This window comes from Rattus rattus, chromosome 17 (genome assembly GCF_011064425.1).
Source record: "Rattus rattus isolate New Zealand chromosome 17, Rrattus_CSIRO_v1, whole genome shotgun sequence".
NCBI classification, from domain to species: domain Eukaryota; kingdom Metazoa; phylum Chordata; class Mammalia; order Rodentia; family Muridae; genus Rattus; species Rattus rattus.
Genome location: NC_046170.1, coordinates 39,343,869 through 39,359,471, shown reverse-complemented (window position 1 = coordinate 39,359,471; position 15,603 = coordinate 39,343,869). Strand labels below are relative to the sequence as shown.

Below are 15,603 nucleotides of genomic sequence, written 5' to 3'. Positions count from 1 at the left end.
AGCTCAAGGCCCTGGGTTCGGTTCTCAGCTCTGGAAAAAAAAGAAAAAAAGAAAGGGCTACAACAGCTGCAGGCACAGCCACGCACAGGGAGGCAGCCAGATGATACAGGCACAGGAGCAGGAAGGCAGTGGCATTCACAGCACAGGATGTCCCTTATGGTAGCACCACCCTCCTCCCTACAGAGGCCAATGCCTGCCTGTGCCCTGGCCACTGCAGCCGACCAAGTCTACCCTCACGGTGATTCATTGCATTGGTCCCTTATTCCCTGGCTTCTTCCCGAATGCAGAGAACCCTTGCCCGCTGCCTGGGAGACCACAGTCCCTGCACTATGCCAAGAAATTATGCAAGCGCCTTCACTTGAATCAACAAGTAACAACACAAGGACAAAGCTAAGCCATCCAAGTGCAAGAGGAAACCGAGGCCTGCCTTTTCTTAGGATCGCAGGGTGAGAAAGGACTTTCTATGTACAAGATAAAATTCAGATAAGAAATGCACTCAAATCCAGGATACAAAGGGGACTGGGCTGCCTAACACACAAGCTGAGAAGCATCCAGAGATAAGACTGCTGCAGGGAAGATGTGAGTCTCTGGCCCGTGAAAGGGGAAACCCACAGTCCATTGGGCTTTTTTATGAAAACTGGAGAGAGGATGTGGACTGAGGCTGCCGATCCCATGATAAAGCTGAGGGCGTCCACACACTAGTTCTGGCGCCAGGGAGAGCTTGTCTCATACATACAGCCATGGGGCAGGAACCAGGAGAGTCCCCACTGCGGGGCCTGTGTCACCATCCATGTTGGAAATGCTCTGCTCACTTCTTGTTCAGACAGATGTTCTTACAGAAGGGTTCTCTCAGAGCCTCGCTGTTTATAACAGTTCCGGGTCAGCGCCAACCCACACAACCCACTGATGGGCTAGCTGGTCAACCAGGAGACCACCACGACCCATGACCCAGTGCTGCCCTTGAAAGAAGACCAGAGACCTCTCCGAGTTCCCTGAATGAAAGTGTTAATTGTATATTGAGGAACACCCAGGCGTGCAAATCACACACAGCTGTCTGGACACCCACATGCATGTATACACCTGGTGAGCACCACCCAGAAACAGGATGGAACTTACAGGTCCCATAATCCCCCTAGCACGGGGCTCTCTCCCCCAACACTGCCTTCTAGAAATCTTAAACACTGTGACCGCTTTATACGGGGATCTGCTGTGCCTGCTTCAGAAACCCAGAGAATGGTCACACCCAGGGACACCAGCCCTCCTGTTATCTTTGTGAGAGTGGCTGCTTATCTACCAGCCACTGCAAGTCACTCTCTGTCGCTTTGCGGGACCATAGGCATTTTATTCCATCCGTATAGCGCAGCCTGGTACCGTGATTTATTAGCTGACTGAAGGGGTGGTCGTGTAGGCTGCGTCCAGTTTGGGCTGTTACCTCATAGGCACACGAAAGTGTTCGTTGCCACAGTAGGTGATTAACGTAATGGATATTTCCACAGAGTCTTCCCCAAATGGTGGCACCATTAACGAGAGATGGAGAAGGGGATGAAAAAGACAGGCACTGAGGAAAAGAAGACACTTCTGGCAGAATCCACCCTACAACGGGGACTCGGGTAGCCTTTGAGTTTGGGAACCTGGTAGCTAAAGGCAGGGACAATGGGGAGTGGTTTTGTGCCTTTGTGAGTCTTGGACTACGGGTAAGAAGTACTGGTTCAAAGGGGGGCGGGAGGGTTGGGGATGTAGCTCAGTGGTAGAGCACTTGCCTAGCAAGCGCAAGGCCCTGGGTTCGGTCCCCAGCTCTGGAAAAAAAAAGAAAAAGAAAAAGAAAAAACTTCAAAGGGGGGGGCGGGAGCCAGTCCTACCTTGCCTGGGGCAGAGATAGAGAGAGAAGGGCAGTAGCTTCCCCAGAAATCAATGCTGAGAGAGCATAAGACCCAGCACTCTAGAGAAAGGGGACTTATGAGAGAAAGCTTCTGTTTTCCTCCAGCAGGCCCAGAGAGTACGCTGCAGGGCAGAGAGCAGCTCTGGAGGAGACTCAGGTCCTACACATCCTGAGAGGCAGGTCTCCTGGCATAGTGAAAGTGCCATAGAGAAAGGAAGGCATAGATTTTGCAAGTGAGCCCAGTAGGGTCTGGTGCTTTTTAATATTAAATGGGAAAATCGCTCAACGCGACAGGATTCGAATTCTGATTCCCCTACCTGCCCACTGGGCCTCCTTCAGCAAAAACTGTGGCTTTCCTAAATCTTGGTGTGTCATCCTGTGATATGAACTCAACAAGAGTGTACAGCCAAGACCGCCAAGAGACAGTCCCAGCTGCAGCCTCGGGTCAAGCCAGGGCAATGGGTTCCTGTCTGGGCTGCAATGGTGTCTAGAGTGTGCATGTGCATGAATTTGCTTGCATGCATATATGTGTGCATGTATGCATGTGTATGTGCATGAGAGTGTATATATGGGTGTATATGCACATGTATGCAAGTGGTGCATGTATGTGTGTATAAAGTAAGGCCTAAAGGTGTATCCAGCTCTCAGAAAGACACATCATGACCACCATGTGTACTGTTCAAGAGAGACGGCAGTGTCAGGGACTAAGGGACACAACTGGGCCAAGTGGCAGCCAATGGAATTGGAAATCAACGCGTAGCTGACAAGGGGAGGAGACTGTTCACACATAGGTAAACTGCATGGTTCAGAAATAGCCCGATTACTATAGACTGCACATAGGCTGTTTGGGATTTATTGGGTTGAAATGTGCGGGTGCATATATGCACAGACACAAGGCTGAGTATAGACAAGCAGTGCACGCCTATGACGCACGCCCCTCATCTCATTAACAAAGACAGAGAGGGTCTTTTTTCTTTCTCAACACAGTGGTCCAAGCAAAATGCACATCCAGGATCCCAGAGGTAAAGCTGTTTCCCGGAGGCAAGCCTAGTGTTTCTTCTCATTTCAACAGACTCTCCTGCTTCTGGAGGAGGCTAGAAGGACAAGGAGGCCTTATGAAGAAGAGTCTCACAAGCCAGATCTGGGCCATCTAGAACAAGCTACAATGAATACTGACAGCAGCAGACATTAATAGTCAAACTGGAGGCTGGAGAGATGGCTCAGCGGTTAAGAGCACTGACTGCTCTTCCAGAGGTCCTGAGTTCAAATCCCAGCAACCACATGGTGGCTCACAACCATCTGTAATGAGATCCGATGCCCTCTTCTGGTGTGTCTGAAGACAGCTACAGTGTACTTATATATAATAAATAAATCTTTTAAAAAATAAAGTCAAACTGGAATGCACGTGCTCACACGGGTGTGGATGACTCAAGGGGGTGGGGGGAAGAGGGAACATAGAAGTGGCTGAATAGTGGGATTAGGACATCACTCCGTCAAGCTTTTAGTCAGGAGAGCACCACCCATGCAGGCCAGAGAGAGACACGTGAGTCCTGGCTCAGGCTACAAGCTGCCACCACCAGCAATGGGACACTCGGTATCACAAGGGCACTGGGGACATGGCTCAGTTGGTAAAGTGTGGGCCACACAACCATGAGGATCAGAGTTCAGTGCCCAGCAGCACCCATGTAAAAGTCATGCACTATAGTCTCAGTGCTGGGGGATGCAGAGGCAGACAATGTAGCGGAACCAGCAAGCTCCACGTTCAGTGAGAAACTCAGTTTCAAAGAGTGAAGTGGAGAAGAGGGGAAAACACCCAACTCAAGGCCGATCTCAGCACACAGTGGGCACTTCAGCACACAGTGGGCATACACACACACACACACACACACACACACACACACACACACACACACCACACACAAACGCACACACCCTTCCACAAGGCCTTTCAGAGAGTGGATCATGTCTACATGAGGAAACACCAGACGAGCCCAAATGGGGGAACATTCCATAAAGTTATGAGTTTGGGATTTTTAGGAATGGCAGGACCTCAGATGGGCGTGGTGGCACATTCTGTTAATGCCAGCACTTGGGAGGCAGAGGCAGGTGGATCTCTGTGAGTTGGAGGCCAGCCTGGTCTACAAAGAAAGTCCAGAACAGCCAGGGCTACACAGAGAAAACTTGACTGGAAAAACTAAAAAGTTCTATTGATCTTGGAAGAATGCCAGGGACCTCGAAGATCAGGAAAACCAAGGAACCATTACATATAGCAGGGGACAAGGGGACACTGGACTTCAGAAGGTTCCAGATCCCATGCAGAAGGTGTGAGTCCACGGACCACTTGAGTGTGCCCGTGACTGAGTGAGGTATAGAGGGGACTGTAAAGCCTTTACTGCAATTACAAATGAATCTCTTCAAGTATTTAGAGCAATGGATCACTGTGTAATTTGTACCCAATAGGGGTGGCAAGGGTGAGGGTCAGGTGGTCAGCAGAGACATGTATTAACTATAATGGTCTGGACAAAGGACATTCAGTGCCTGTCTCATGGTCTTCTAACAGGTCCCCTTCGCAGCTGCAGACCCAGTTTGCATATTCACCGAGCACAACTGGCCCAACACAGCTGCTAAGTCGGCTTGTAGCAGCTTCTAAGTCTGTCCAAAAGGTTGGAGATTTGCCGTGACCACTTTGTTGAAGGGGCAAGTGGTGTCCCAGGCTCAAAAGACTTCACCCAAGGCCACAGTAGGCCTGAGCACTGAGCCTACCTCTTGTTGGGCAGTGGTCCCAGCAATCTACCTCCTCCCTGCCTCACAGACACCCATTCCATGTCACCCACTCATTCTGGGATCAGTTGTGCAAGGCGGGTTTTCTTACGATCTGCTGTGGCCTGTACAGCAGGAAGTAGCAGGGCCTCAGCTGAGTCCAGGATGATAGGTAAGGTGACTCCAGGAAGTACCACACCTGTGTTCCTGGAAATGGAGTCCCGCCCCTGGTGTCAGCTTCAGGCTTTGCTGGCCCGTCTAGAGACCAGCTGATAAAGGTGGTTTTCCTCCAGCCCTGGGGATACCAAGGGCCTCCCTGTGGGCAGCATCAGACCCCTAACCTCAGTGATGTTGGTTCTGACCCCTGGTCCTGGGAGCATTTGGTCCCTGGCTGGAGCAGTGTTGGGGGCCTAGGATCTACCTGGCCAGGAAGAGACAGGAAGGATGATTGGTTCACTCACTTGACACTCAGTCCAGGTACCAGGGGCTTCCTGCATTAAGTATTTTGACAGAGGCTGAGGTGCCCGAGAGAAAATTAGCCACCAGCACAGCGAAGTAAAACTTACGAGTCAGAGGACCAGCCTTCAAATTCCCAGGCAAGTTGTCTAACTACAGACTTGAAATTTCGGAACCTCTGGGACTCCCTCTAAGGGCTCAAAATGGGAAAGGGAACTAGCAAGGTATGGACACCATCCGAGGTGAATACGCCGGCCTGCTAATGGCACAGAACTCAGGGGAGGTGGGGGAGCTGAGGGGCAGAGCTGAGGGGCAGAGGAACTGGAATGGCTCACTGAAGGTGCAGAAAAGATACAGTGACGTGTGACAGCACCTACCTGGAACAATGGGGACTGAGCCTTCCAAGCCTAAGGATCCAAGTTTAAGTTCCAAAAACCGTATTAAATTAAACAAAACACCAAGCAGCCCCGGGAAGGAGACAGGTTAGAGGCAGAGACAGACGAACCACTCTCCGGCCAGCTGGCCTAGCCTACCTGGCAATTTTCACGCCAGTGGGAGAGAAAAGGACTCAAGGTTCTGTCGTGACGTCCCATGCAGGCGTGTGACACACTTGACGCTCCACTCCCTATTTAATAGTTAATCACTACTTAATGGTCTAGATATTTAATCCTATATTTAATCATTCTTTTTCCCAGGAGGCGCCATCGCACGGAGGGTAGATACAGGCTGGGGACCCGGTGGAGCAATAGAGTCTACAGGAGAGCAGTCTGGGCCAGAGAAGCTTGCAACATATCCCACAGCCTTTAGAGCAGCTCCGAGGAAGAACCACAATGCCCACGCACATCATAGCCTGGCTGTCACATAGCGACAAGCTCACAGTGTCCTGGAGGAAAATGGGGACGAAGGTGTGGAATTGTGGCCACTGAGATTTGCTGTGGGTTTGTGAGGAAAAAAAAATATAGGACAGGTATAGAAAGGGGAAAATGAAAAGACAAAGAGGGAAGGGTCCCGCCCAGTCCCGGGTACCCCAGAGACAACAGTTAATAACCATAGGCATAGGCAGAATTTAATGAAAAGAGAAGGCAGGGCACACCGAAATTTCACTCCCTCCATGCTCAGGGTGGGGGTGGGGGTGGGGAGATTAGGAAAGAGCAGCTGAGCTGGAAGTCTTCAGAAACCAGAGGGAAAGTGACTCAGAGAGACACCGGCCCTCAGGGCTTCCTGGGGCACAGCCACCTCCCAGATCACAAAGGAGGAAGATGGACTTCTTTTCCCAGGAGTCAGGGCTCTGTGACCTGTGCGTGGTGCCACCCAGGAGCGTCTCAGTCAAATGCAAGTCTGGTTCCCTGAGCCCCACCCCTTCCTCCAGCGAGTACCCTGTGCCACAGCAGAAGCAACAGGCTTTGTCTGTCTGTCATGCGTCATGCTCTGCCCTCCCTCACCTCAAGATACTCCACAGTGGGGCAGGCCTTCTGCTCACTTGCCCCAGAGAGGGAGCACAAGGAGGACGTCTAACGAATGAGATGCTGCCAATCCATCAAGTGGGTCTCACGGTCCTGACAGCACCAGAACCCCCAAGACCAGCTGAAGCCCAGAATACCAGAGTCACCCTAGGTGCCAGTGTCTGAGGTGTGGAGCAGGCCCAAGGCTCTGCTCACATGCTCCCTGGGGCTGCTAGGAGTCAGTCTGACTTCTTGGTCATTTCATTAACTCTCCATAGGTGCCGAGGGGAAGCCTGTGGATGAGCAAGGACCATGGAGACTCTGCTAATGCCACCTAAAAGCTGGGAGGATCCCGTGGACAGAGCAAAGGGGGAACCCAGCAGCCTGGGAACAAACCCGACTCTCACTGATTCTTATGACCAAGCGTCTTCTTACACAGCAGGACACGGGGAAATAACCAAGTGAGTCACCTTGGCCTCCTTCATACACCAGGAAGGGGTGGACCTGCCAGACGCTCGCTGCAGCCGGAACTCTGGGCCAGGGGTGATCTCATATCAGACCCCCAGTACCCACAAGACCCCCCACATTTGATCGGCCTAGAAGCAAAGACTTATAAACCCTGGGAATACATGAGTGGTCTTGTGGGTGACACACAAACTAACCAGGCCTTACCTCATGCCCATGGCTGTTCAGAGAGGTCACGTGCAACGCTGACCTTGGTCATGGAAGTTTCCAGAATCACAAGTCTCAGGCACATCTTCCCTGTCTACACTTGACCGTGCTTTGCTGGGTTCTCTTCCCTCCAGTAAGTCAACAGAAGGTTCTAGAAGAGGCCTTGTAGTAGAACAGCTTCTGCCTAGATGTGGGAACTGACGGGTGCTTAACCTAACTTTAAGTACTGTACAACCTCCATGGCTTCTCCACGGTGGCTGCAGCTCCTGGGAGGACGGTGACTCCTCAGGAGATTGTTCCATAAGGAACTTGGGGCTATCTATGTGCTGCCTCCCCTCTCATGACCACCACCACTCCAGCCTCGGGATACGGCTTCTCTGCAGTCAGGGCTTTAAAGGAAGCCACTGGGACAAGGCAGGGCCACCAAGGGTGGTCCATCAGGTTGGAGTTCTTAGTAGCTCAGGACACGAGACGCCCTCAGAGGATGACCAGGGTGGGGCAAGGGAGATGGTGTTCTCCAGCTCAGGAGGCGTCAGAACCTAGCACCTCCATCCCAGGCCTCCAGCATGAACCATAGCAAGCTGCAGGGTCACAGCGCCTCCTCCAAGGGCAGGCTGACTCACCTGGAGCCTCGGCACCCATGAGCAACACGGCTGGACCTCCACCCCCTGTTAGGCAGGAAGTAGGCAGGAAGCTGAGGAAGAGCCCAGCCCTCTAGCTCTGGAGGCCATAGTGACCACAGGCCCTACTGAATGCTGCTGTGCTCCCTGTCTGCTGTCACTCCCAAGGTTTCACAGGTCGAAAGCCCTCCAAGGAGACGGGTGGGATGGCTCAGTGAGGAAAGAATGATCCTTGTTGTCAAGCCGGAGGATCGGAGCTTGAGTTCTGAGACTCATATGGCCGGAAGAGAGAACAGATTCCCACAAGTCTTCCTCTGGCCTCCACATGCATGAAATAATTTTTTAAAGTGTAATTAAAACCATCGCAGGAACTGCTCAGTATAGCCTGAGACAGCACAGTCACAGCCATGCATCAGAGTTAATCTTCCCCTTCCTCTCTGCACAGACACAATCGTGCTTCAATGATAATCTTCCCCTTCCCCTCTGCACAGACCATGACTGTGCTTCACTGTAAATCTTCCCCTTCCCCTCTGCACAGACCATGACTGTGCTTCACTGTAAATCTTCCCCTTCCCTTTCAATGAGAACCCAAGACACGTCCTTCAATGATAATCTTCCCCTTCCCCTCTGCACAGACCATGACTGTGCTTCACTGTAAATCTTCCCCTTCTCTTTCAATGAGAACCCAAGACGCGTCCGCTTTGAGGCTTCCTGGGTGTGAAATCACAGATGCAGAGAAGTGGTACCTAGAGCTTCTGTTCATCACCTTGCTCTTATCTTTACATTTGTGCCACACAGAAGAAGTTCAAGGGAACAAAGATAGATGCTTAGCATGGGGCTGGATGGCTCTGTTCATGCAGGGCTTCCCTTCCCTTCCCACTATTCCAGTGGCTTTGACCTCCCTCCCTCTGGGGTCTCTGCACATGCCCAGTAGTCATCCTAAAGTACAATCCTAAGGAGTCAAAACCCAAGACAAGGCCATTGGGGTGGCTCAGTGGCTCTGTCACTAAGCCTGGTGACCAGAGTTCAAACCCCAGATCCACATGGTGAAATGACAGAACCAACTGGGTTGTCCTCTGATCTTCCTACATGTGCCACGGCATGCACTCCCCTGCCCTCTAACCACGTGTTTTGAGAACTTGAGGCTGGCAAGATGGCTCAGCAGGCAAAGGAGCCCATATAAAAAAATGGAACCAACGTCACAAAGTCGTCCTCCGACCTCCACATGTGTGCTGTGCCCAACACGCACCTTATACACATATACACAGCAATCAATAAAATAAATGTTGTAAAAGCCATGACGATGGGAGACAGAAACACACTCTCCTCCTTTTTGCACAGGGATGCATTTTCCTCTCACACCGAATCCCAGGAATTAGGCAGCCAGCTCTGTTCTCATACCAGCCATAACCACCTTGAGCCAAGCCCCTTTCCTAAGCCACTCACTCCATGGTACTGACCCAAAGCAACTCTGTCAGGCACTAGTGGGAGTGGGGAAGCCCAAGAATGACAGCCTGCGTCCATCCCTCTCTGCCTTCCAACTGGCACCTCATGTGACAGCCAGGGTCTCACCTGATAAAAGCTGCTTCCACTCACACCACCTCACCCAGCCACTACAAAGCCATGGCTCTTGACTCTGCCAGGGTCCCTGGCCAAGGCCCAGTGGGTCCCAGTGAGGAGGTCCCCGATGCACTTTCTGCCAGCTCTCATTTCAACGGGTCATCAGCAGGGTAGGAGGAGAGGTCCAACACTTAGGTCCTCTATAAGCCAGACTGCTTTGAGCATGAGACAAACAAGTTCCTACTCTATTAAGGAGGGACACGGACCCATCTGGTAGATAGCCTTGTGCTCACTCACGCTCGCTCAGGAGCCCCAGACCCCAGCTCTAGCCCCTCCCCCACCACGCACAGACACACACCAAACACTTCAGCTGTGTAGATCCCGGCTTCAGAGCTGACTCTAGGCTTCAGGACAAGGCTCGTGACCTTAGGACTAAACAGGCACCATGGTGTCTTCTTTGTGTTGATTCTCCGGGACCTTCAGGCTTCCTGAGAACTTACTAAGTTGAATCTCTTTCCTCGGCCTGATAAGCACAGACCTGGGAGCACTGATGACAAGATTCTCCACACACAGGAGAATGGAGTCATCCCAGATCTCAGTTGTCGACTCTGCAATGTAAGCTACGGAGGTTAGAGGGGCAGAGAGGGGCAGCCAGTCACAGGCAGGTGCCTGACGTGAATCCTGGCTTTGTTCGCAGCTCCCTGCCTGCCACCACCAAGGAGCCCTGAAGGGAGTTATTATACACAACAGGGCGAAGTGAAGAAACACCATCCTGCCATCCAGATGTTCCTTATCTTTGAGCAGCCAAGCCAGTTCTGCAACTATTGGTCACAGCCGGCTTGCCGCCGGGTGTCACAGGCCCGAGACTGATCACCTTAAACTAGCCAGCTCCTGGGTATCAACATCCCATTTGACACACGCGTGTGGACGTTGGCTATTCTTGGCACAATCATGTTCACAACTCCAAACTCTCAGCCCAGGGGAAAAAATAGCATCAAAGGAGACATTACAAAACTAGGGACTTGTGAGCAGGCTGTGTGTATCTGTGTGTGTGTGTGTGTCTGTGTGTGTGTGTCTGTGTGCATGTGTGCGTGTGCATGTAATGTGTATCTGTGTGTGTGTTGTGTGTATCTGGGAGTGTGTGTGCACTCATGCATGTGTGTGTAGCGTTTTTTTATATGATTCATGTCAGTTAAAGAAATCTCTCTTTTCTGCTCTTTCTTTGGGGGAGGAGGGTCTCATGTAGCCCAGGCTCTCCCTGAATTATCTATGGAGCCAGGGGGGTGACCCTGATTGTAGATCCTCCTGTCTCCACTTTTAGAATGCTGTGATGATGGAAGAGACACAGATCTGGTTGGAAGTCTTCCTACTACTATGAGAAGGCATTCTGAGGGAGCTCCTGATTACCCCGCTGCTCCCTAGTGTTCACTCAAGCAGTGTCTCACCCCTCTCCTATGGAGGGGACTAAGCCTCTTGCAAAGAGGTGCAGCAGAAGCTGTAAGTCCCTCGTGGGGTTCGCTGCGGCTATTCTAGGCCTACGATTACTCCTCCCCACTGTGCCACCCATCTGCTAGGCCACAGTGAGCCCCGTGGAAGGCACAGCCATTGTGCTTAGAATTGGATGGCTCCAGGTGAGACCACAGCCCTGCACACAGTGTGACCACCACCTTGAGCCACAGAGCACTCGGCTGCACAATCGCAAGTATCTGCCCCAAGCTTGGGGGGCAAAGTGTTCTTCAGCCAGGGAGGGAGACCGGAACCAGCCATTGCACACCATGGGTTGGGTCTCGGTCACTTATGGTCTCGTCACAGCTGCTTTGAATCTTAGGAGCCGGTGCCCACAGCTGAGCTGCAAGCCCGTGGCTCCTAGATTGGCAAGTTGAATGTTAATGTGGACTGAAGTCACACCTAAGTGTATAAATTGTTAAGATGACAAGGGGAAGAGGGTGTGATCCTATTCTCTAAGATCCTTGTGTATTGGCGAATTATATTCTGATGCTTGTGAGTCAGTCTCAGGCTAAAAATATAGATGTATAAATTCTATGATATAGAGAATATGTATACATACATGCATACATACATACATGTGATATATACATATCATTTCTTTATGTGCAGTGGACACCCTGTCATTCAACCCAGACTCCACGACTGTTGTGTGTTGAGTTGGGCTGAGAAAAATGCCCATACTCTCTGCCAATTTCTTTAGCTGACATGATTCATATCAAAAAGGCTACACACACATGCACATACTCACACATACACACACATGCATGTACATGCACAATACAGCATCCTCAGTATATACCAAGTTTTATATATATATACATATGTTATATACATATACACACATATATATGTATAATATATATATATTAGAATCTAGGGCCTTGCATATGCTAGACAAGGGTCAGGTCTTTGTTTTTAAATTAATCTTTATTTTTTTAATGTATATGGGTGTTTGTCTGTGTGTGTGTGACCACACATATGCAGTGATCCCAGACATTGAAAGAGTACATGGATCTCCTAGAACTGGAATTACAGATGGCTGGGAGCTGCCGTGTGGGTTTGGGAATTGAACCTGGGTCCTCTGGAAAAGCAACCACCACTTTAACTGAGAAGCCATCTCTCCCTCCTGAGCGTGGGTCTTAAACATACGAATCTGTGATTGCTTTCTTCACGGAGTCTTTAAAGTCTGACACGTTTATGAATATGTGACCAACTGCCAAGTCCTGATTTAAAACCAGTAGAAGGTCCTCACGACTGTAAGAAGAAAGGCCAGATTCTTTCTGATGAGGCTCCTAGGGTCAGCCGTGGAGCCTGACCTTCTCCCACCAGCCCCTGCACTTCCCTCCTCCTGGCTGGCCCTCTGCCTGGCGCATGCACTCATCTTTCTACTCCTGTAAATCTCACACATTGTTCTCTCCCAGCTCCACACGCCACAGTCAAGGTCGACTGTGACCTGCTTCCACCCACTGGGATGGATGCCTGAGGGCAGAGAGTGTGGGCATTTTCCTCAGCCCAACCTAACACTCCACAGTTGCTGGAGCCCGGGTTGTCATCGAATGACTAGGTGCCCATTGCATACATGCTCATCCAGGCACCCAGGCCTGGATCTGGAGAGCCCAGAAGGGTGACAAGGTCAATAGTCAGGATGGTAGGACAGGTGGGAGTCACGCCCAGCTCAGGAGCAGCCTCCAGGGCAGACTCAAGGTCCCGGGAGCTGGCACCTGGTCTTCCCAGGAGCAGGAATTTCTAATCTCGTGTCCTCCTACTGTGAAGGACATCAGAGAGAGCTTTGTCCAGCATCAAAACCGAAGAGTCTCGCAAACCCCTGTCCATTTGTCACTCTGGAAACACGACAAAAAGGAGCTACCTTGCCAGCCTAGGGGCTGAACCTCAAACCTGCCTTGACCCCTGTAACTTGGGGGTTTCCCCATCTCTGTCAGCCTCAGGTTCCCTTCCGGTCCCTTTGGCTTTCTTCCTCGGCACATCTGAATCAGTAGGACCACTGATGAAACATCTCCTCTTCCTCTTTTATCTCCCCGTGAGCTGATTTGTGAATACTGTGCGCTGTATTATCCCCTGTGTCGCCCAAGATTGTCCAGTCCATATGCAGCAAGAACCAAATGATGCCCAACGGAACCTTGGTGCTCTTCTCTGTGCTAAAATTGCCATAAAGTTCATCTGGAGGCCAGAGTCCTCAGAGGGGACCCAGCCAGTCTCAGGACACCTGCGTGTGCTGTGAGGTCGACCAGCGCCTGGGACACAGCACCCACCAAATGGACATAAAGCCAAGTCATGACATTTGCAGAAGTGACCCCAGAGTGAACCAGGTTTCTCCCCAAAGCCTCTTGGGGGCCACAGGGTTCCAGCCCCAGCAGGATGCAGTGTGTCCCCTGACCTTTTTCCTTCACCTCATTCCCGGGGACTGGTTTATTAGTATGGTTGTTTTGTGGTGTGATATCAGGGATGGAAGCCAAGGAATTATGCATTGATCCACCATTGAATTCCACTCTTCCCAGACCCTGACTACGCACCCTGGCGGTGCACCCTGACTGCATGCTTTGGGTTTATAAGGCCAGCTTTGAAGACAGCTCGCCTGACACATCTCCCCTTTTCTGAGGACTGCATGCATTGCTGACCTCCCCCATAAGTCTACAGTCCTGGTCACCATATGCCCGAGGTGCCCTCATTTTTCAGTTGCTACAGGGAGTAGTCAGCTGGGAAATACACCTGCAGACTGGCCGGCCGCCTTTGAACACCTCGGGGGAACGAAGTCCACCTGGCTTAAGCATCTGCAGATGGGCTTCACCAAGCTCGCACCTGCACACTCTCAGAATCCCTGATGACAACCGGCTACACATCAGGGGCACTTAGGGACGCCCGGCCTTGCCCGAAACATCAAAAGACAGAGGAAGAAAATAGAACAGAAAAAGGTGGGAAGGAAGCCATCAGTGTCAACAAATACACTTTCAACTCCTGCTAACCACACATTATAAACGTGTAAGGACACACCTGGCATTAGCAAAGGATTATGGTACACCGCTAGCCCGTGAGGCTGCTGAGAAACATGGATGGCTTGGGGTCCTGCGGTTCACAGCCCCAACACCAGAATTCTTACATCATCACCTATACGGAAAGGTTAAATGAATGCCTAGATGTCTAAGAACCACACCATCAAGTGTTTTGACTGTAGCATTCTTGGGGAGAAAATAAAATTGAAATGTTACAAAACATCTTCCTTTGTTTTGTTTCGAATTTAACCTAGACCCTCCTCCACCCTTGGCATGAAAAGACCTGACGTGGGGGGTGGGGGAGTGTGCACAGGAGTTCTAGGTGTGCTGTGGGTTTCCACTCTCGGACTTTACAAAGCTGGTGGGGATGGGGAGCTGTGCTGGGTCACCAACCTCCTAGCTGGACCCCAACTGCTCCATCCACAGACACAGAAACACCCTTATGGTTGTTAAGAGAAACTTCTTGTACTGAAGTTCTGTAAGGTTATTTTAGGGGTTTCCCTTGAGGTTCACAGACACAGTTCAGAATGGGTGGGTGTTTGTTTTGTTTTTTAAGAAAGGGTTTTTCTGGGTAGCTTGTACTGAAACTCACTATATAGATCTCAGAGATCCACCTGTCCCTGCCTCCCAAGTGCTGGGATGAAAGGCATGTGCCACCATGCCTGGCTTAGAGCAACATCTTTAAAAACCACGGTGTTGTAGAGGAAAGCCCTCTAGAGGAGCCCTACTGAGCCACTGCAGTTCTCACTCTTAAACTTGAGCGGGATTTTGTGCGGCTTTTTCCCCCCCATCCCTTTGAATCCCAGCCTCCTTTAAAAGTCTACGCGGCTGTCTGTGTGTGCAGAGGCATTTAAATTCCCTGGACTCGGAGGAAACTACGCTAACTCCCTGGCTAGGTGGCCTGCTAGCTCCATGACCTTACAGAGCACAGGCCTCAGTTTCTCATTACCAAAATGGGCTGGCCTACTCAGGTTAACTGCTGAGTTCTGTGCTTTGAGCCAGGTCGAGCGCTTTCTTCGCAGCTAGCTTCTTTTCAGCGTCAGAGGAGGCGCTGATTAGAATCTCAGTGTCTAGTGACCCATGGGGTCCCGGGGGCCAGATATAGCTTCCCAGGGGACAGATATGGGGTCGATTCCATGCTTCATACCAAATCGCCCAGACTCACCAGGGTGTCCACCTCGTCCCTTTCTAGCGCCTTGTACCGGTGGTTCTGGCCCAAGAAGGCCAGTTTCTGCAGAAACTTGAAGCGTCTCCCCATGGTGAGCTGGTGTCCAGGCTGCTCCACAGCCGGGCGTGGGGCAGGTCGTAGTCCCAGCCCGCTTCCCTGGGGCCCTAGCGAGGCCGCGGCTGCTGCTGCGCGCCCAGGCTTCCCGGGCGGCCAGGTTGCCGGGGAGCTGCCTACCTGGTCCCCAGGTAAGCTCCGCCCCTGGGCGGGGCTCAGCAGCACCGCCCTCTGCACTCCTGGCCTGGCCCGCCCCGCTGGCGCCAGGACCCCGAACTCACCAGGGTCAGCCGCAGTGGCTCCGGAAGGATCAGGAAGCTACTGTGTGGTCTCAGAGCTATGATTCTTGTCCAAACCTGCCAGAGCATAAGAATCACCTGAAAGGGGCAAAGTCCTGAGCCAAAAGCCTTACTTGGGGTAGAGCAGCTCTGGGCCAGTCAATTATTTGGGCTCTCTGAGCCACCTGGCCGCATCT

At 51.5% G+C, this 15,603-nt stretch overlaps 1 protein-coding gene across 1 annotated transcript in view; it reads right to left on the bottom strand.

Moving 5' to 3' along the window:
- The window catches only part of Atp2c2 (ATPase secretory pathway Ca2+ transporting 2), a 58,754-nt gene extending 43,457 nt beyond the window's left edge, over nucleotides 1–15,297 (bottom strand). The window contains exon 1 of the mRNA XM_032887561.1: nucleotides 15,072–15,297. Coding sequence (XP_032743452.1) covers nucleotides 15,072–15,164 — 93 coding nt within the window. The 5' untranslated portion in view covers nucleotides 15,165–15,297. The remainder of the gene's footprint in view (nucleotides 1–15,071) is intronic.
- Nucleotides 15,298–15,603: the final 306 nt, after the last annotated feature.